This window comes from Artibeus jamaicensis, unplaced genomic scaffold, assembly GCF_021234435.1.
Source record: "Artibeus jamaicensis isolate MK-2021 breed Jamaican fruit bat unplaced genomic scaffold, CSHL_Jam_final scaffold_369, whole genome shotgun sequence".
In the NCBI taxonomy this organism is placed as follows: domain Eukaryota; kingdom Metazoa; phylum Chordata; class Mammalia; order Chiroptera; family Phyllostomidae; genus Artibeus; species Artibeus jamaicensis.
The window spans coordinates 2,487,833-2,509,820 of NW_026522042.1; the positions used below are offsets into that span (position 1 = coordinate 2,487,833).

Here is a 21,988-nt window from a genome sequence, read left to right on the forward strand (position 1 = left end):
AACACGGCCTGGTAACCTCAGTGCAGGTAACAAGGGCCCGAGGCCGCGGCTCTCCAGGGGCCCCGACTGGGGAAGAGGCAGGGGAGTCTGAGTGTGAAGCTGCCCGCACAGGGCTGCTGCGATGGGACAGGAGGGGGTGACAAGTCCGGAGCATCACCAGAAATCCTGGCAACCACGTTCCAAAAAGGATGCAGTCGAACTGCACGATAATCTCGATGGTGAATTAACTAGAATTCACAGGAAGTGAATCAAAGCCCTGGGGATGTCTGACTGAAAAGAAGGGAGCCTTGGGAGAATGGTTCTCCGACTCTGTGTCACAGGACTCCCTTCCACTCTGAATAACCACCGGGTACAGGCCCAGTGTGCAGCACACAGATGACGCATCACAGCGCTCACTGCGCCCTTGAGACCTGCAGTCTTATCAACCAGTGCCGCCCCAACAAGTTTAATTAAAAATGCATGAAAAATAAAAATTATGGGGACAAAGAGGTTTTGTGTATGAGATATATTTGCAGACACCTGCCATGCAAGAAATTAAAAATAGAGAAAAACTTGAATTTATACTGAGTTTAAAATAGTAAACCAATTCTATTTTAACATTATTAGGAAAAGTAACTATTTTCACAAGCCAAAGCGTTCGGTGAGAAGAGTGCCACTAACACGCGTTTCTGAGAATCTCTGACGTCTGGCTCAACGGCAGCCGGCTCAGTTCTCCCCACTGTTCCCGCATCCAAACCGCCCCGCTGCGCTGCGCTGGCTGTGGTGTGTGACAAAAACCCGGCTCACACAGACACCCAGCTAGGAAACGGGGGGGCAGTTTCACCCCTGCATGATCTCCCAGTCACAGTGCACGCACGGCTCTCTCTTGCACAGTGAATGAAAGTCTTCCCCACACATGGCTTTATGACACCGTACACTGGCCACTCGGACAACACCAGCTCACGAGAGGCGCACAGACCTTCCCAATCTAATGTGCTCCCCAACACGCCGTGCCAACCCGCATTCAGGTACAGCACCTCCATCACCGCCACGCAATCTGAACTAGGCAGTCGTTAAGCTCAATCCGGTCAGTGGCAGACTCAAGTTCTAAAAATTACCCTTTCCTACCTAGAAGCTTAGAGTTCATCATGAGTAACAACTCCTTACAGTAACACGTTTACTTCCTAGAAAGTGTCTGCCATGCACCAAAGCCTGAGCAGCCACAGTGTGCCTGTCCCCGTCACTGGTTCCTCAACGGAAAAGGCCTCCTCGAGGAGGTGGTGGGGCCCACCCACAGGGCCGGTGGCGGCAGCACCCAGGCGCCGCCTCTCCCACAATCCTGTGGGGGGGGGGAGGCGCTGAAGGGTGGCGGGGGCAGTGCTTTAGGCACGTTTCTGTTTTACACGTGGGGAATGAATGGATGGTGTGCAGGGTGAGGGGTTGTGAATATTGATTTCTGCCAGCTTTAATAAAGTCTTTGCGTGACTGGGGGAACAGTTGGACCGTGTAAGCCTTCCACAAGGACCCTGGGCCCCCGCCAGACTGCTCTTCGAAAACCACTGTCTTGGGAAACACAAGTCTCCCTCACGCTTCTAACCCTCACCCTGCAGAAAACTCGGCTTTAATCTAGGTTGTTACTTGCTGGACCCCCGACATAAGGTGTCTTGTGAATAAAAGGTTAAACAATTTTTTAAATGAAAATTACAGTCATAATATCACCAGGTGACATGTAAAGTTATCCTCTGGTTTTAATTCCAAGGATCTGAAATAAACGCTAAAACTAATCCCCAGCTAACTTTAGTCCACTTGCTTAAGACCTGGACTTTAGAGTCATCACTTGTATTAATTTTAAAAATACATTATATAAGATATCCAACAGAGCCCTGGCTGGTGTGGCTCAGTGGACTGAGTGTGGGCCCGAGAACCAAAGGATGGTGGTTCGATTCCCAGCCAGGGCACAGGCCTGGGTTGCAGGCCAGTCCCCAGTAGGGGATGCACGAGAGGCAACCATACATTGGTATTTCTCTCCCTCTCTCCTTCCCTTCCCCTGTAAAGATAAATAAATAAAATCTTTAAAAAGAAAGATATCCAATAGAAATCATGACAATGGCTAACTCCCTTACCACATAATTAAGACTCTAAATGCCATTCAGTTTCAGGTACAAATATAACAGTAATCTAGTGTTGAGTGGTTAATAAAAATAGTATCCTGAGTTAATATAACAGTGACATTAAAATGTTGTTTCTACATCTTTTAAACTACTCGTAAGAACTTGCTTCACGTTTTGAAATACTTCCATCGTGAATACCGATACATACACACCTATAGGATCGTTTCTGTTCGAAATGCACGTGAAATCGCCCCAGCGGCTCAGCACTGTCCAAAGACTCTGCAGAGCCAGGCCCGGTCACCGCCGAGCCCTCCCGGGACCATGCAGAGGAACAAGGAGCCCTGGAGCCCCCTCAGCAGCACGCCACCGACACGAATATTTAATACTTTTGTTTTAATGTAAACCTAATTGAAGAGCTATGGGATTCAGTTACATTAAGTACTACTTCAGTAACTATGAATAATCATAGGCAAGACTTCTGCTGAATTTAGCTGCAACACGACACCTCCATTTTGACCAGCACGCAGTTCAAGGAAGACACTAACACAGCTGGAGAACGTGGGTGCAGGGCGACCGAGCTCATCGAGAGTGCGCGGTTGCCTCTGTGCAGCCACTGGAAGCACCAATGTGGAGCAGCGTGCACACCTCTGTTGTGCTTCACAGCACTCTGCTTAGAGCAGCAGACCGCTATGTGACCCACGCACGCTCCAAACCAGAGAGGACAGGACCTGGGAGCATTACTAAGCAGCTCTACAAAATCTGAAAATGTTAGGGACAGCAAACTCTGTAACACCAGAACGAGACGGTAATCTCTTGGGGCTTAAAGGAGATGGGCACTGGAAAAATGAAAAGAGCATCCTCATCAATTGCTGAACACATGGCCTGTGTGAATCTCCCCCCACAAACGCACCCCCCTCCATTCTTTTCTACCTGAGGAAATAAGTGACATTGGATGGACACGTGGAGAATGAGTAGGTGGGACTGAAGGAGACGCTGGGACTGGTAACAGGCAGCTGGGCAGGACGCCAGGCTCTGAGTGCCCGGAAGCGGCGGAACAGCGGCAGTCGCACTCATGGAGCAGCTGGACACAGTGGTGCCCGGGAGACCTCGGAGGCCTCGCCGGGACAGGGAGAAGCACCAAAGGAGTTTTCACAAGGGGATGACAAAACCAGCATTTTCATAAGACTGTTTTGGTTATTCTTTGGTTTTAAAGTTAAAACCAACTGGCATTGAGTAAAAGATGTGAGATTTCCTTATTTGTTTACTTATCTATTCGTTTTCCCATTTGAACCTTTAAGTGTGGCATACTATTTGAATTCTGATCACAGGCTCAACACTGAGTAATAAAAAGATATACAACAATTAGGAAGAGAGTATACTTGATAAAAATGGAAGTACGACTACCCATTTTCACTGGCAGTCTCAGAACATCTATAAAATGCATGTTACTGTACAATGTAAGTATAAATAACAGTTGCATCCGAAGTCACCCCACACCTTGAGAAGTTCTGTACGTCTGGTTGCCAAAATCCCACCTGCTGGGTAACAGCACAACGCTCCTCATTCGGAGCCCACTGCGACTCTCACGTGCACACACACATTCACAGCTGCACCAACAACCCACAAGAAAAGCCCAACACACCTAGTTTCAGACAGCAATGGTACCTCACAACTTAAATAGGAGTGTAACTGAGAAAGTAAGGAACAATACATGCATCACAAAAATTAAAACGTTCTAGTTGCTACTCATAAACACCACAAAGGAAAGCCTTTTGTAATTTTAATTGATCAATATTTGCATGACTTAGTATTCGTTTATAATGCCTAACACAAATTATCTTTTTGAGACGAATATTTCTTAAAATAAATTTAAAAAAATTTCGTATCACTTCAGAAAGCCAAATTCAAATCACTCTGAAAATCTACTGTATAAAAACACCCTGAAAGCAGAATCCGAGCAGTGCATTTAAGAAAATCCTTACCAACTTTTCGTCGACTGTGATGAGCTGCGCCTCCCGAGTTCGGTCCGGCACCAGCCTCCATGTGGAAGTGCTCAAGGACCTGCAGGGCGAGATTTTCGATTTAAAAACTATCCGTGCACTGAGAAAAGAGGCAAACTTTGCAGAGACGAGCCGCTCTGACACTGTCTGTCTTACAAAACAGAAAGAACAGACAGAAAGAGAGGAGGGCACACAAGTCCTTTCCCTCCCCAGTGGGTTCCGCCCAAGACTTGGGTCAGACTCCCCGGACAGCGGCGCGCTGTGTGCGTGGTCCACCAGCCTCCAGGAGCTCAGCACAGGCAGGGCGCCCGCCAGCACCCAGGGCTGTGCGGCTGTGCCCCCAGGAGTGTGCGGTCGGCTCGCATGCCCCGGAAGAAAGATGCACAGCTCTGGCAACTCTTCTGGAACTCAGATTCCTCAACGATGGCATCACAATGCAAAAGAAAAGTCTCAATCGTCTTCTCAACAGCATAAAGTAAAAGTTGCAGAGCTTAATGTTAACAAAAAAGTTTCTTCACGCTAATTTCAAACAAAAGTAGTTCAAATAGGAATAATCTGTATGCTTGTTTCTAATTAATGTTACTAGGTTAGTCCTGAATCCCACTCACGGAAGTGAAGAAATTCATACTAGTTAAAATAGAACACTGTCAGAAATAAAAGCAGCACAGGGTCTGGCTCCTTCACATCAGCATCTTCCTGTGGTGATTTCTTTCACCCTAAGAAAGTACTTAAAGCTAACAGACTTTTCATTTCATCATGTATACAGTACACTCTGTACTAATGGATCTCATAGCCATCACTGTGACGATTTACATTTTAGAGTTTTCCAAAACATGAAGCAATCCTATGTACATTTCTCTTTAAAGTTAGTATATACAATTATGATGCAAATTCCCAAGCTGACCGAAGATAGTATTCAACTCTGCCATATCACCACCATTACTACTTTGATGCAAGATAATCACCAACAGCTAATACAGAATTTCAGGTCAAAGGCTCAACTTTCAATAGCTATGATGTACAGCAGTCCGCTCCTAATGCACAGTTTTCCTTTCTGTGGTTTCAGTTATCAGCCATCAACAGCACTCAAAAAATAAATAGAAAATTCCAGAAATAAACACTTCCTAAGTTTTAAAGCACACACCACTCTGAGGAGCATGGGGAGACGCAGCCACCATCCAGCCTGCGATGGGGATGCTCCTGTCCCTCTGCACATCCACCTCTCTCCGCCTCACCACTCGGGTGCAGTGCCACCCCATGCCCCCGGGAGGAGGGGGCGCGTGCAGAACAGTGTGACAGTTTGAGAAAGAGAACGAGACAGAGAGAGAGAGAGAGAGAGAGAGAGAGAGAGAGAGAGAGAGACCACACTCCTGAGGCTGTTATTACGGTGGAGAGCAATCATGGTTCTATTTGACTGCTATTATTGTTCATTTCTTACTTTGCCTAATTTATAAATCAGACTTCATCACAGACCTCATCATCTTTGTATTAAGAGCAAAAACCAGGGGAGTCTCAGGATGTCCCCTCCGTGGATAGGAGGGGGACTACTGTACGTGGCTTTACAGGAAATCTAGGTACTAATAACACAACTTAAAGGTAACCCATAAGACAAAAGGGTTGCCTCATAAACACATATTTTTAAAAATCTGTCATTTATTTCCCAAAATTAATGTAATTCTTTATCACTGCAAATACACCGCTCTTAGGTTCTACCTACACAAAATACACCCACACTTTAAATTATTTATACAGACAGTTAAGATACATGTTCTGGTTGTTATAATATTTAAAAAGTAAAATTAGCACTTATTTACTAATGATTACAGACTAGACATCCCTATATGTACACATAACTTTCTAGTATCACGATGTACTGCCCCATAAAATGACTGATAATATTTTGGCCATGTTTGCTCTTGGCTATTGTGAACGACGCTGCAGTAGAATCGGTGAGCAGACGCCTGTACAAACCCTTTGTCCAGGTTCCCATTTTTGAGCTCAGAAACTCGATCTGCCTCCTGAGCTTACCTTCCTGTCCACTCATGTTTTGTTAGCTGGCCTGTTCACACTTCAGGTCTCGGTGTCCACATTAATTCTAGGCCCATAGCATAAACTCTAAGGGCTATGATAGGTATTATCCATTATCATTATTACAGTCTACGAGCCATTTATTACATTTACTTTTCCTGTAAAGTTTCCTGTAAGAAAATGAGACATCCTGGAAATGGATATCAAGAAATCTTGTTTCTGACTCTGGTTTGACTCCTCACTAGTTGTGTCTATGAGCCACTCACTTAACCTCTCTGCATCTCAATTTCACCCTGTAAATTTGTAAAATGAGAACTTGTTGCTCTAAAATTTCATCTAGTGATGAGTCTGTAATTCCAATAAGTGGAAATGAGTATAGCTCTAGTTTAATAACCCCAATGGAAATGCTACGTGATAATTTCTCAACTTATCATCTCTTTTTCTTTAAAAATCTAAGGAGTTAAAACTTCCAAAAACATATATCCCACATTTGTTCATCCATTCATCTGCTAGACATTCATGTGCAGGTTTCTGTGAGGACGTTTGCAACTCATTTGGGTAAATCCCTAAACACAATTACCAGACTGTATGTTCTAATGAACAAAATGAACTAACAAGCAAAATAGAGACAGACTCAAAGAGAGCAGGCTGTCAGCTGGCCCAGGCAGGGGGAAGGGCTGGGGGTTGGGGGTTGGGGGCTGAGGGGAGGGAGGGATTGAGCCAAAAAAAGAAAGACCAAACTCATGGACAGGGACAACGGTGTGCTGACTGCTGGTAGAGCGGGGGGGGGGGGCAGGTACATGGCAATGGCAGGAGACTTGACTTGGGTGGTGAACACACTATACAGTATACAGACGAGGTGCTGTGGAACTGTGTACCTGAAACCTGTATAGTTTTGTTAATCAGTGTCACCCCAATAAATTCAATGGAAAGGGAAAAAGGGACTTTGTTTAGCTTTGTGTGAAACTGCCGAACTGTCTTCGAAAGTGGCTGTGCCATCTTGCATTTCCACCGGCCTGGAGGAGACTCACTGTTCACTTCATTCTTGCCAAGGTGGTCACTGTTAATATTGAATATTGTGGGTCTTTCGACTTTCTCTATAAACTTAAGATAATTGTCTTCATATCCACAAAGTGCCTTGCTGAGGTTCTGATGGGACTGTGCTGATCTACAGCTCAGGTCAGGAAGAGGTAACACTCTAACAGCACTGAGCCTTCCTGTCCGTGTGCATTCATCAGGGTCTGCATTTCTTTCATCGGTCTTCTAGTTTTACTCATATACATCTTGCAAATACTGCCTTCAATACCTCAAAAACACTTTCCGAAAAGGCTTAACGGTGAAAAAATAAAAGAAGCCATTTGTACTGGAAATCAGTACCTGCATAAAAATAATATTACTGTCTCAAAGTTTCAGTATCATTCTCCCTCTGAAGCAAATCATCCCTATCAACTAAGAATGGCAAAACCCCCATATCATCACAGCAATTTGAAAACATGGCTTCGAAGTTTTTGACACAGTTCCCTCCCATCAAGAGCATTGAGGTCCCTCTTTGTAACCCTAAAATCTGAGCTCTGTGACTGCTGATCAATAACAAAAGCGAGGCAAAGCATTTTTCCAGGCTCAGGCCCTAACAAACTGGCAACTTCCACCTCCTCTTAGAGCACTATTTCCTGGGATGTTTGCTCTCGGGGTCAGCCAAAGTGCCCCCAGAGAGACCCCCTTGAAGAGGAATCAGTAGCCAGTCCTACTATGCCAGACAGGTGAGGGGCTGTTAGACCTGGAACACTAGCTCCGCCCCCACCCCTCCCTGGGGCCACCCCAGCAGACACCACCCAGAGCGCTGGTTTGTGAGCAAAATAAATGACTGCTGTTTTAAGCCCCTGAGTAGCGGCGTACTTTGTGTCTAACTACAGACAGCAAAAACATTCCTATAAACAACTGAACGTGGCTTTATAAACATTAAAATTGAGCCATTTACTTCAAAGGACCAGAAATGTTTTGCTGGACTTCTAACAAAGTAGAGTTACTAATTCTATGGAACTTATTAAGGAATCAATTAATTCTCAGCTTTTTAGTTAAAGCCAATTAGGTTTGTTGTCAATTTATTGCAAACTGAATTAACTCAAACTCACATTAAATCAGAAAACGTTCAGTCCCATCCTAAACCATAAGACAGTGTTGTTACTGGGTTCTAACTGAAGCAATAAAATATACATAGCCTCTATGTCACAACAATTGTCTGTCTTCAAATATGTTGACATTTGAGTCAATCACCTTCAAATTCATCTTAAAGCTTTTCAATATCTTAAAACAACAAAGAAAATTTAACTTGTCTTCAAAACACCGTGCTCACCAGGAAGAGGTGCAGAAGCACCGAGTGTTAATGGGACGAATGAAGGTGAGGGGTCAAGGGTCTACTTTCACATTCTGGAAATTATGTGAAGTTAAAAGGCAAAGGTCCAACAAATGCTTTGGTTAAGTTCAGTGGAAATTAATGTGAAGCTATTTTACAGTGTACTCACAAATAAATTCTTCAATTCTGACTCAGATTTACACAGACGCCGCCCTGTCCCCACTCTTCAGGGCCCGGTGGGGCCCACGGTGGCCGAGGGGAACTGCTCCCGGACACAGCTCCAGGCAAAGCCTTACACTGACCCTCTGAGTGCCGTCCACCCGGCGAAGGACAGCCTCGTGCAGAGGGTGAGGGCGATCGGGCTCACACCCCAGACTCGGACATGACACTGAAGGGGTAAGAAGGACATGGCCAGGTTGCCAAGTGTGATCACAAAGAAACTGGAGGGCGTGATGGAAAATGTCAAGCAAAGGAGAAAAAAACACAGCCATGTTTACAGCACCAGGTTATCAAAGTAAGCAAAAATAAGGTGAAAATAAGGAGAATGAGAAATATAGATGTCCTGGTGATGACAGTAATCACAAAACATAAGTATATGCAAAGTTCACATTTACGAAGGTTAAATTATTGAGCTATTCTGGCCACTAAAGAATAATTCCAGTGGTTTAGAATGGGACTGAGTTGCTTGGTCTTTAGTATGTCCTGTAAATAAGTGGAAGCAAATTTACCACAAAGATATCTTTAAATTAATTATAATAATAATTTCAACTGGATTTTTATAAAAATTAAATGATTGTCATACGGAGAAAAATTCACAAAATAGCCAAGAAAACCTGAAAAACAACTACAGGATGGGACTCGCCCTGTGGACTGATCAAGCGCAGTACTTTAAGTGCGCGGAGGCCCCGGCACACACAGAGCAGACGCACCTCACGGGCCAGAACGCGGAGCCAGACTCTACAGTCTGTTGATGCGCTCTGGGACACAATGACAGGTTCAAATCAGGGAGCAAAGGCCATGCAATAAATAATACTGCAACAGCTGGTTATCCTTTCAAAAATGTTTAAATCCTCATAAAATATCTACATCATATACCAAAGAATTCTAGATGGATTAACAAACAAACAATGTGTTGTGTGTGCCCATCAGTGGAATAAAATAGAAAAAATTTTATAAGTTTTAGAAAGAAAAGTTTCCTTAAGACTCAATACCCACAAACTGAAAGAAAAACAACTTCTGAACAACAAAAAGCGCTATAAATGAAATAAGGAATTATCAGAGGAAGTAAGTACAACACACATAGCAGCTAAAAGACAAATAAATACCTACAGTATATAAAGCACTCCCAGAAACCACTCAAAACAGGGGAGAGCGCAGATATTAACATGGGTAAGTACCAGCTGTATCAATAATAACTTTAAATAACAATGGCCTAAATATACCGACTGAAAGGAGCCAGAACCCCAAAGAAACCCATTTTGAATGTAAAGACACAGCCAGGTTGAAAGCAAAGAGAGAGGCCAACAGTAACCAAATGTTACCGCAGCCGTCACATTATTCTCAAACAAAGCGACTTCAAAACAAAAGGAAACAAGTATCAGGAATAAAGAGCAGCACTATGTGAAGACAGGGCTCCAGGAAGACGCCAACAGCCCTTTCACGAGCCAGACAAGAGCGAGAGCGTGTTAGAGCGCGCAGCGTGTTAGAGCGCGCAGGGTGTTAGAGCGCACAGGGTGTTAGAGCGCGCAGGGTGTTAGAGCGCGCGAGGCAAAGCCCGAAGGAAGTGCGAGGCGAGGCAGACCCACCCTGAGACCTGGAGCCTGCGCCGCTCCTCCACGAGCAGAACGTCAATAAGGAACATGGCTGAACTGAACGGCTCCATCCCTTAACTGGATGCCATTGACACCTAGGGACTGTTTCATCCAACAGCAGCAGAATACAGACTCTGCTCAAGTACACATGAAACGTTCACCAGGATAGGCCCAGACGGTGGGCTACACCACACACCTTAGCAATTTAAAAGACTAGAAATCACAAAATGCACTCTCCCAGTCAACAGTGGAATTAATCTAGAAATTAATAACAGAAAACTGGAAGATTCATAATTATTTGGAGATTTAAAAACATTACTTCTAAACAACTTATGGTCCAAAAAGAAGCCTCAAGAAAAACTAAAAAATATTTTGAACTAAATGAAAATAAAAATACAACTTTAAAAAACTTGTGAGACATGGCCCTGGCTGGTATGGGTCAGCAGACTAAGGGCCAGACTGCCAACTAAAGGATCACAAGTTCAATTCCCAGTCAGAGCACATGCCTGGATTGCCAGTTGAGTCCCAGTAAGGGGGCATGTGAGAGGCAATCACACATTGATGTTTCTCTTCCTTTCTTTCTCTCTCCCTTCCCCTCTCTCTAAAAATAAATAAATAAAATCTTTAAAAATAATTAAATTAAATGAAAACTTCATTTAAAAATTTTTTGGTTGGAAAGACATGTTTTTTTTTTTTAAGAGACAGACATCAATTTGTTGTTCCACTTTTCCGTGCATTCACTGGTTGACTCCTGTAGGTGCCCTGACTGGGGACTGAACTCCTAACCTTGGCATATCAGGTTGACACTCTAACATACTGAGCTACCCAGCCACAGCATAAATTCTTTATTAAAAAAAATGCTTACTTTCCCCCAATGCTTATTTTGTCTCTTCTTAACTCCCTTCCAGTAAATCAAATTAAATAGTAAAATTGAACAGCATCTACAATATTCTGAAATGCCTTAAACCCTGGATTCTATTTTTTACTTGCTGTTTCTAAAATAAAGAAAACTGAACAAATTTAACTAAGTGAACTCACGTGTTCAGTGTGGACTATGACAGGGGAACGTGAATCCTCAATCTCGGAAGTGAGAGTTTACTCTGTATATGAAGCACTCTGCCAGTCCAAAATCTGCAGCATAATAGCTACACAGCTATTTATTACAGAAAAAAATGTTTTACTTTACTATTGGCAATTATTTAAATTTGTAATACATTTCCATCTTTTCCATTATTTGGTAAAAAACTCCGAAGTACTAGTAAAAACCCACATCACACAAAAAGCTGACAGAACTCCCCTTAAACATTTTAATAAACACTACAATTATTCAATATAAAGAAGCAGGGCGCAAGATAAAACTATACACGAAAATCATTTTCCAGTGACCTGTAATATCCCTGTCCACGACAGTTACATTTAAAACCCACACAGTAGGTCATAAGGAGAATACCTCACAAGCTATCCTGCTTAAGATGTTATGAAATATTCTTTAGATTTATACACTACTCCGTAGTCGACGAGTGCACAGATGTCTGTGAGCACCCATGGCATGCTCATCACGGTGTTCTGCCGCGACAACTGAAGGCGGAGAAGAAGCGGTCTCCGCCCTCGAGGAACTCGAGTCTAGTGGGGGACACAGAGGCGGCAATGGCAACGAGGCACAGAGGGAAGGACACTCGGAAGCCTGAGAATTCAACAGCGCTCCTTAGAGAGCGGTGCTTAAAGGGGCCCCAGGGGCTGAACGGAAGTGAAACAGGCAGAGGGCTTGGAGGTGGAGCAGGGCAAGGAAGATGGAGAAAGGAGAGAACACTCCACGCAGACAGAGCCCCGGCCACGAGAGCACGGGCGCGGGATCACTGAAACAACACAGTGTGGGCCGGAGGGGACTGGGCACAGGGCACCGGGCCAGTGAAGAGCAGGGGCTCTGTGCGGCCTGCTGAGCGCCGGCCTCGTCCTGCAGGCAACGAGAACAAATGCAGGCTGCGCACAGGGACAGGGGGACCGGCGATAAGGATGGAAACTCGTGAGTGTCAGGGAGGGCTCTGTGGCAGATGCCCTGAGAGGGAGGAGACGAGAATGCCACACGACTGGCAGCGGTGACAGAGGACGAGGGCGGTGGAGGAGGACAGGACCACCAAATTGGGTCAGATGAGTTGAGTGCGGAGGCCCGGTCAGCTCTCAGGGTACAAAATCCAAGAAAAAGACACCAAGCCACATCTGACGTGAAGAGCGGGTCCGACAGTCAGTGTGTGAGAGGAAAACTGCAACAAGAAAAGCTCTTTCTGGAAACCCTGTAGGGAGTGTCCCCAGCCGCGGAGCCCCGCCCACAGCCCCTCTGTCATCCATCCTCTAGCACTGCAGTGAAGTGCGGTTTGTTAGGTGAAGTACCAAATGATCACTAAGGAGAATCAGGAGAGAATTGAATTTCTGTTAAAAAAACATTTTCTACCCTCTTTTAGTTGCCAGGTGTATGTGTTGATTTCCTTGAGTGAAAAGTGTGTATGATGCGAATGAAATGTCCGCGTTTCGGTTTTAGTGTAAACGGTGGCAACCACAGTCACGGCGGATAAGGAGACAGGGGAGGACGCTGGTTTCCTATTGCTGCGGTACCAAAGCGCCACCGAGCTGGTGGATGAAACCACACAGCTCCCTCTTCCAGTTCTGGAGGTCCCCACCCAGAACGAGCCTCCCAGAGCTCGCGTCCCAGAGGAGAGAGGATGTGCTGCTTGTGTTCCCCAGCACTGAGGGCTGTGGTCAAAAGCGCCCCGGTCAAGGCTCCCCTGCTGGCATTCCTGTCGCCTCTTAGGGGACAATTTGATGACACAGGGCCTGGTAAAATAATCTACGACGATCCTGCATCTCAAGATCCTCAACTTCACCACATCTGCAGGTCCGCAGGTTTGGGGCCAGGATGCACACGGAGGTGGGCTTATCCAGCCTGTCACAGAGAGGACGCAAAGAATGAAGATCCTGGTAATTCTCTGGTCCTTACATTGGATGGTGGGTCCTCACGAGTTCATCTTGCCATTATGCTTCCTAACATATATGCGACATGCATTCATGTGTCTATAAATTATGTAATGTAAAACATTTTTTAAAACTAAAGAGCTACAAACAAACTCAGAAATACTGACAGTTCCAAGAATGGGCACTCAGAACTGAGAAGAAAAATGAAATAGAAATCAAAGGAAAAATCTTTCAAGAATGAGAAAGTTACCTTTTGGGATTGCAAAGGTCATGTAAGATAAGGAGTGAGAAGGGTTATTCGTTTAGCAGCAGGGTCACTGACAACCCTGACCCAAGCTGACGTGGAATGATGGGCACTGAAAACTGACTGCAGGACGCTGAGGGTGCGTGGGAGGTCACAGTCTGGAAGAAGCCGGGTGCAGATCACTCTATTACAGACTCATGAATAAAATACTGCTAATAAACGGACAGCATCCACAATGCTCTGACAATGCAAAAAGGGGACCAAGAGTCTAGGAACAATTTATGAAAGGGAAAAAAAAGGTCAAAAAGGGAGAAACAAAAACAACAACAAAAAAGAAGCTGTAAAAGAAAAAATAAAAGATGATGGTGATGTTACAATTTATTAGGCACTTAGCTGCTACCACACACGGTCCTAAGGACTTTATAGACTTTATGAAACAAATTATTAAGTCCATGTTATAAACAGAAAACAGACACAGAGTAGGCGAAGAGATAGGAAATTTCGGAGCGAGGATTCAAACACTGGGAGAGCTGACTTCCAAACGTCGCTCCAGCTACCCTGCTGCACCCAGGTGAGGGACCCAATGCAGTGGTCTCAGCCTCAGAAAGCAAACACAGCTGTGGCTAATCTCAGAAGTTAATAATAAACAGAAAACCTCTGGAAAACAGTTTTTCCCAAAGTTAGTGTCCAGGACAATAGTAAGAGATTGATAAGGAAATCGGCCACATCAGCAGCTGGAATTCGAAGCCAATAAATGACACATTAGATTTATATTAGCACATTTCCCCAAACGGGTTATCTCAACTCTGGGGTCATGACGAAGCCTCAGATCAGCACCTCCGGAATGCACCCTCTTGGCGGCTTGCCATTTCAGGTGCAGGAGCTCAGACTCAGGCTGTCCCCCAACATCCCACCCCAAGGGATCCTGTGACATACGCCTCAAGGTCTTTGGTAACCGGACAGAGCTCCAAGTGGTAAGAGTTAACACCTCCTGCAGCCAAAGGGGAGTCAGGCCAGTAGACAAGTGTTCAAACCCCCTCCTGACACAGGGACGACACACAAGGGCATCCTGTGTGCTTCTGCGGGACTTCCAGGGGGTGGAGCCTCTGCTGCTCGCCCCGCAGTCTCAGGACCCTCTTCTCCCCCTTCTCAGCCTCCTCACTGGTAGTTCCCAGGGCCACACCCACACCCCTGTCTCAAACCCAACTCCAGGGCCCAGGCGCAGACCCTGAGAAACAATCCCCTGGCCTCTGCTTGAACACTTCCACTTCACATTCACCCAAAAGCAGACGCTGCAAGGCCGTACGTGCCGGTCAGTGTAGGAAAGAAATACAAGTATCTGTTGACTGGGGGAACAGACTTCAGCAAGCAAAGTCCTAGAGTCCATTAGGAAAAAAGGTTAACAGGTCAGCTTACATGATACATACACACAGTATTTGTTCCCTAAGGATGTCTCCATATAAAATAAACCTGTTCTTGATTTTTGTGCAGGACGGTCCACCTGCGTTACACCGGAGTCCCCGCCCCGGCCCACCTGCGTACGACACCGCCATGTAATCGGCCTGACAAATAATGCCTCTATTATCGCAAACCCTCACTGTAACTGCGTCTGCCCAACCTGACTTAACTGAGTCCTTACTTCCCCGAGACATTTTAAACTTGGTGCCCAAGACATGGATTTTCGATCCCTACCTGGTAATAAAGTTACATAAGCCTGAAAACACTTCCACAAGGCACGATACCTGCCGCACGGGAAAAACCACTGTGAAACGGCAGCCGTCACTCTAACTGTGGCCTTGCCTGCCCTTCTGACTGTGGTGACATAAACCCATCCCCTCCGCTAGCCTGGGCCAGTCATTTGAGTGTCTGGGTTTTTGTCACTTGTAACCAAAAGGTCTAACACAAGAGTCAGCATAAACAAAGCACCATATAAATCCCATACTCTCTACGGAAGGGCTACAGGGCCCGGTCCGTGAGCGCCTCGGACACGCAGCCCTGGGTGAGCAGCACAGGTGCGCACACGCGGGTCTAGAGAGCAGTCACCACACTCCCACCAGCTGTTCAAAGTAACCCTCTGATTCCCACACTCTCTCACAGTAGTTAAGATTTACTGGTTGATGGTCTAAACCACTGACTCGATGTACTTTTCTACCCACTTACATGTGCAACAAACTTGCACCTTTTATTAATTGCCATGATTTTCAACTAAGGGCACATGTATTTTGAAATCCTTTCTTTGCCCCATTTGTAAGATTTTAGTATGTGAACTCCTCCCTTCCTCCCACCACAGTTAAGAATTGTTTACAATCTGATCGCATAAAGAACTTTTTGAATCACCTTTAGATCTTTTCAGTCTGTTCAGATGTGCTAAAATGCAAGATCTATTTGAAATCGCTTTAAAAAGAGTCCATCACAGGACGGCCAGCCCTACGAAGTACTAAGGTGAGATGCAGGAGCAAGCGCAGTCCACCCCGCCCACCTCCCCAGGGAGCTGGAACAGCCAGTTTGAAGACCCCGAGAGCACATAGCCAGGGCAGGGCAGTCACCAGAACCCGAAGGCCCTCACCCCCAGCAATGAGCTTACCCTGTGTTTTCCCTCCAGTACCCCCTGCCCAACTAACGCAGCAGGAAGCCCATGGCGGGCACCTCTCCAGAAGCACTGTGTCCTAAGGAGCTGCTAATGGATGAGGAGAAATCACCCGTATTTTTCTCTCCCGTTCTCTCCAAAAACATGCACCAGCCAGAGGCAACCCCATGGCCACACAGAAACCTGCGGGAGCCAAAACTCTGAGGGAAGGAAACTTTCCTCTCCAGTCACTGAAGCTGTGACTCCAACAAGGCAGGACTGACCCCCACTGCTCCTCTGAGTCCCCTGCGTCCTTCCGCCCTCAGCCACTGCTCTGCGCACAGACACAGGCCTGCACTGCACAGGGTGGCAGAAGCCACAGAAACTGGGAACCAGGCTTTCAGAACATGAGGGCATGAAACTAGAAATCGGTTACAGAAAGACAGGGAAGTCTCCAGATACTTGGAACCAAATAAAGCATCTCTAAATAAGCCATGCAGCAAAGAGGAAGCCTCAAGAGAAATAAGAAAATATTTGGAAGCAAATGAAAATAAAATGTAATATTTCAAATTTGGGGAGACAAAACTAAAGCAATTCAAGCTGAGGACACACTTCTCAGCTCATTTGATGAGTCCAAATCTAAGCAAATACAGCGTAAAAAAAGAAAACCACAGACCAACATCCTTCATAAATATTAAACATAAAAAATATTAGCAAATCAAATACGGTGATATATAAAAAGAATTAAACATGACCAAGTGGAGTTTATCCTGAGAATGCAAGGCTAGTTCAATATTTGAAAATCATCAATCTAATTCACCATATTAACAGTCTGAAGAAAAAAAGAATATATCATTTAATACAGAAAAGGCATTAGACAAACTGTAACACTCATTCACGACAACTATTAGCAAACTAGAAGAAAACTCCCTCAGTCTACAAAAGGCATTTCTACAAGAAAAAAAAGCTTTTGTGTAACATTATACTAATGGTGAAAAACCGACTGTTTTCCCCTAAGATTGCTAAATGGCAAGAATATCTGTCATCGCTCTTATTTAACATCCTTCTGGAAATCAAAAGAAACAAATCTTAAAGATCAGAACAGAAACAAATAAACTGACCCTACACAGACTGCATGATTACTGACTCAAAAATCCCAAAGAATAAGAAAATTGCTCACAGAACTGACGGGTGGGCACAGCAGGGCTGCAGGACACCAAGTCGGCGCATGAAAATCCACCCCATCTCCGCACACAGCAACATGTCGTTAGCACCGAAGTTTCTGAACAGCGCTATTTACCACAGCTCCCCAAACTGACATACTTAGATATAAATCTAACAAAACACATATAGGATCTATACATTCAAAACTATGAAACACTAATGAAAAAAATGAATAAATAAGTGAAGAGGTATACCATGTTTATGGAAGACTCAACATAGCCAAAACGACAACTCTCAAATTAATGAACGGATTCAAGCAATGCCATTCAAAGTCCACCCTGGACTTTTTGTAGCTATAGATAAGTTGAGCCTACATTTTAGGTAGCTAGAAAGGCAAGGGGAGAAAAATGGCTTAAAATATACTGAAAAAGAAGAAAACTGGAACAACTGCAACTAGTCAGTTACAAAACATATTTACTATAAAACTATAGTCATCAAGAAAGTGTGGCATTGCCAAAAGAACAGATTAGAAAATATAAAAACAGACCCGGACAAATGTAGCCAACTGTTTACAAAGGTGCAAAAGCAATGGAAAAAGGATAATCTTTACAATAAATGGTACAAGTGTGCAACTACATACAAAAAAATTAACCTCAACTCAAATCTCACACCTTATACAAAACTGCACTTGAAATGGATCAGCAATCTGGGTGTAAAGCATAATACATCAAAACTTCAAGAAGATGATACGGGAAAAAGTCTTCATGGTCTGAGGTTAGGCAAATAGTTCTTAGATATGAAAATAAAAGTATAATTCATAAAAGAAAAAATCTGGTAAAGTTAACCTTATCAAAATTAAAAACTTTTACTCTACAAAAAGTACTGTTAAAAAAGGAAAAAGAAAAAAACAGATGGGGAGAAAACTTTTGCAAACTATGTATATAACAAAGGACTTATATCCAGAATATTTTAAGAACTCTCAAAGTTCAACAATAATAATATATATAGTTCGAAGAAAAATACTGGCGGAATGGCATACATTCTAAGGACCACGTGGGAAAGCATTAAGAAATATGGTCGTGAGCGAAGGGGTGAACAAGCTGGACGGGCGAAGCCAGGAGCACAGACTCCCAGGAGGGGTGAGTGATGACCGTGTCCTTAATGGTCGGAAGGGCTGACACGTGCTGGCGTGGGAGTTCTGCACTAAAAGGAAACACCACTTGCCAGGGAGTGCACAGGTAAAGAGGGGTTTTCTAGGGCCACCACAAATGCACCGTATACTCCTCAGCTGCTAAATGACCAAGAAGCAGGAATTTCTAGACATTCTTGCATTAAATAAAGGTGGAAAAGGATGATCCTAGAATTTTCTTCTCATACCTAATAGAAATCTATGAACTATAACTTTTAGAGCTAACCTAGCAAAGTAGAAGCCATTGTACATCAAAAAGGTATCCCTTCCTGCCAAAATACCACCTTTTGCTGCACAGAAGTAAATATTATAAAGCACTTTAAGTTCCAAATCTTAAAAGACTAAATAATAAAATCTTAACAAAAACCATGTTGAGACTTATTTAATTCTCCAAATCTCATTTGTACTAAGAATATTAAAATTAAGTTACTAATGTCTAATTAAATCTCATTTCATTAAATGTAAAACACAAAAGGTATAAATTTCATGCAAATTTCTACAAGTATGTTAAAGAAATCTCTTGAAAAAGAAGTGCTCTTTCACACACAGAGTGGTAGCCCTCAGAAGAGCCAAAACATCTGTATTCACTCTGAAGCTCATCAAGACAGACTGACATTTTTAGGAGAAGCATATGGCTTGCCGAACAGCCATCTAGAACAGAATCTTTTGTCTGGGAAACCCTATTCAAGGTCCATTTACTTATGTATGGGGTGGCTGAGTAAAGAAGAAAACATATTTTTGAGTCCTAAAAAGCACAAAGAAACCAACTCTTCATCCTGCTTTGTGAAGCATATAGCAAAACATATCACAAAAGCAGCCAGTTCTTTACTCAACTGCTCTCAACATCTGAACCGATTCTAAGAAATCGCTGAAACAAAAGAACTCTAGAAAAGCATGCAACTCTCTTAGAGAACTGTATCCACCAAAGACCACCTCCCTAAAAGAGGCATTTCCATTTTAAAGGGTAAAACACTTTCTTCTTAGAGCTCGAAGGGCAGAGTTCAGCAGCTGCGCTGTGTTAAACCTGAGCCCTTCCAAAAGGAAGGACGGGGTCTCTGGAGAGCACACAACGTGGCCGCCGGCCTCGCCCGCTTTCTCCAACCTTCTCAAAACGCCTGTCTGCCTCGAAGCAGAGTTTCCCCGAGAAAAAGCCTCTATCCCATGCATGGGTGAAAAGCACAAAACAATCTGGATTTGGAAAATTTGTAAAAATTAAAGCTTTTTTGTTTGTTTCTGGTAATCTCCACACACACCCCGCCCCATGAAAAAGTACACTTTGAAGTCTTCCGAGATACAGCATTAAAAACTATTCAAAAGAAAAAAAAAAAAAACACAGTAGTTTTCAGCCCTAGATTCTCATCAGAATCACCATAAAGCTAAGCCTCAACCTAAACTTACTGAACCAATATATATTGGGACCAATGCAACTGAATTTTTATGTCCACAACAGGTGACTGTGATGCAGAACCGAACTGAACGGAGCAATCCCACAGAGGAAAATTACATCTAGTGAAGGCCCTGGCCAGGTAGCTCAGTTGGTAAAAGCGTCATCCCAATACACCATGGTTGTAGTTACACACAAGAAAGAACGAGCCAATGAACACATCCAATAAGCGAAACAAATGGGTGTTTTTGTTTCAAACTCTCTATCTCTAAAAGTAATTAAAAAATTAAGTCTAGGAAGTGAAGGCAGAAAGAAAAGGTCACATCTGAGCAACTAACTAGTTCTAAAGAACCTAAGGTTGTATTCACTTATCAAAATAGACAATAGAAGGAGAATTTGAAATAGAATTTTGAATTGCTCTCATGCCATTACTTAAAGGACAAAAGCCTTAAAACCGTTTGCCAGAATACCCAAATATGTAGATGAAAGTAGTTATGAAAAATGTGGCCACTGAATAAATGCAGGTCCAGTAAGGTTCCGTCTGAACCTGTGGAAACTAAACCGGAAAAGCTGTAAGAGCGCATGCATTGTCTGTGATGACCTGTCAACCTTAAAGAAGCCCCAGGCTTCACTCACCATAATCAGAGCTTCATTAGCTTTATTTCACACAAGAGCCCAACAGGTTCACTTGCTTGATAGTCACACCCACTATAAGCCAAAAAGGGCAGTGGAACTGCTCAGGGGGAAGCAGACCAGGCCAGGAGGGCCTCAAAACACATTACAATAGCAGACACACGAACTCAGGGGGCACGATGGACACCGGACAGTTTTTAAAGGCCCCCAAATACAGTGACTGTTGTCCCTCATGACCAGTGGAGCAAGACACAGAAAGTTACGTTCGGTATGCCTTGTTACTGCAGACATTACGTGTATTTTGTTTAAGAGTGTGCGAAAGTATAAAAGTCAAGTTACCAGTATAAAGTCTCTCACCAAAAATAATTACGAATTTACAGGGAAAAATCCTAACTGAAAAATAAACAAAAGGAAAAAACCCCTAATTTCCTAACTGGAGTCTCTCGTTGCACAAAAGGAGCAGTGAGTGGAGGTAAAGGGCATCAGACAGTGTCTCAGAGAACACACCTCACTAACCGGAAAGGAATTGTGGAAGACACCGAGGTTTTGATTTATGACTATCAGACATAATAACTCTCTCTGCACTGCTAAATCAGACGATCGCCTAGGAAGGTGCAGGCACCCCTTGGAGACACTGCGGGCTGGGGCCCAGACCACCGCAACAAAGGGAGTCTCACCATTAAACGAGCCATAATCTTTTTGCTCCTGGAAGGTCTTGCTTTCAACTTGTAAAAAACACAGCATCTGTGAAGTCCAATAAAGCCATGCACGATAAAAGGAGGTATGCCTGTAAACTGAAAAACCTGTGTCCTCACCTGCATCTGTTTCCTCGTGTGAGAAAAACACAGAGACTAAGAACACCTGAGTCCGCAGGATTCCTATGAGAAATACCTGAGATGATAATACAGGCAAAGTCTCTGGCACAGTGGCTGACACACAGCGAGAAATATATGGTAGCTGCTACTTTTAATTTGTGCTCAGAATAAATACCATAAAAATGATTCTCAACTTTTACCATGGCTACACTTCAGAAGCTTTTCCAAACTGTCTTACTCTGCACCAATCCACACCAACCTGAGGCCTCTGCTAAGCTCTATTACGTGGGGGCGGAGCCGCTCTCTCCTCCACTGAGCCCCACGGACTACAAACTGGTCAACGTTTCCAGTAGGACAGCTTGCAAAGAACAAGTCAAAGGACCACAGTTTGCTATCTCTACTCCAGAAAGCTCTCATGTTCCATGAGTGCCCTTTGCCAAATACATTCATTTACACCTCTTTAAATTTGAATACAAAAGAGGAGTCAGGATAATTGCCAAAGAAATGTATGAACACAAAAAATCTATGACGTCAAACAAGAACTAACTAGTTTTGGGTGAATACCCAATTACAAATACTATAAAAGAACAGGTGTTCTGTGAGTACTTTACATTCACATTTATTGGGTTGACCAAAAAGTTCATTCAGTTTTTTCTGTCCAGTGACTAGTAGCACTTAGTTGTCTTTAACTTCATTTGAAACAATTTTGTTAGACTGTATTATGAAAGCTGTTACATTAGTGTG

The 21,988-nt window shown here is 43.9% G+C and overlaps 1 protein-coding gene across 1 annotated transcript in view; it reads right to left on the reverse strand.

Annotated features, from left to right (window-relative positions):
* Positions 1-21,988, reverse strand: part of NDUFS4 (NADH:ubiquinone oxidoreductase subunit S4) — a 70,018-nt gene that overhangs the window by 42,802 nt on the left and 5,228 nt on the right. Inside the window, exon 2 of the mRNA XM_037145121.2 lies at positions 4,073-4,151. Within this exon, the coding sequence (XP_037001016.1) occupies positions 4,073-4,151 (79 nt within the window). The remainder of the gene's footprint in view (positions 1-4,072; positions 4,152-21,988) is intronic.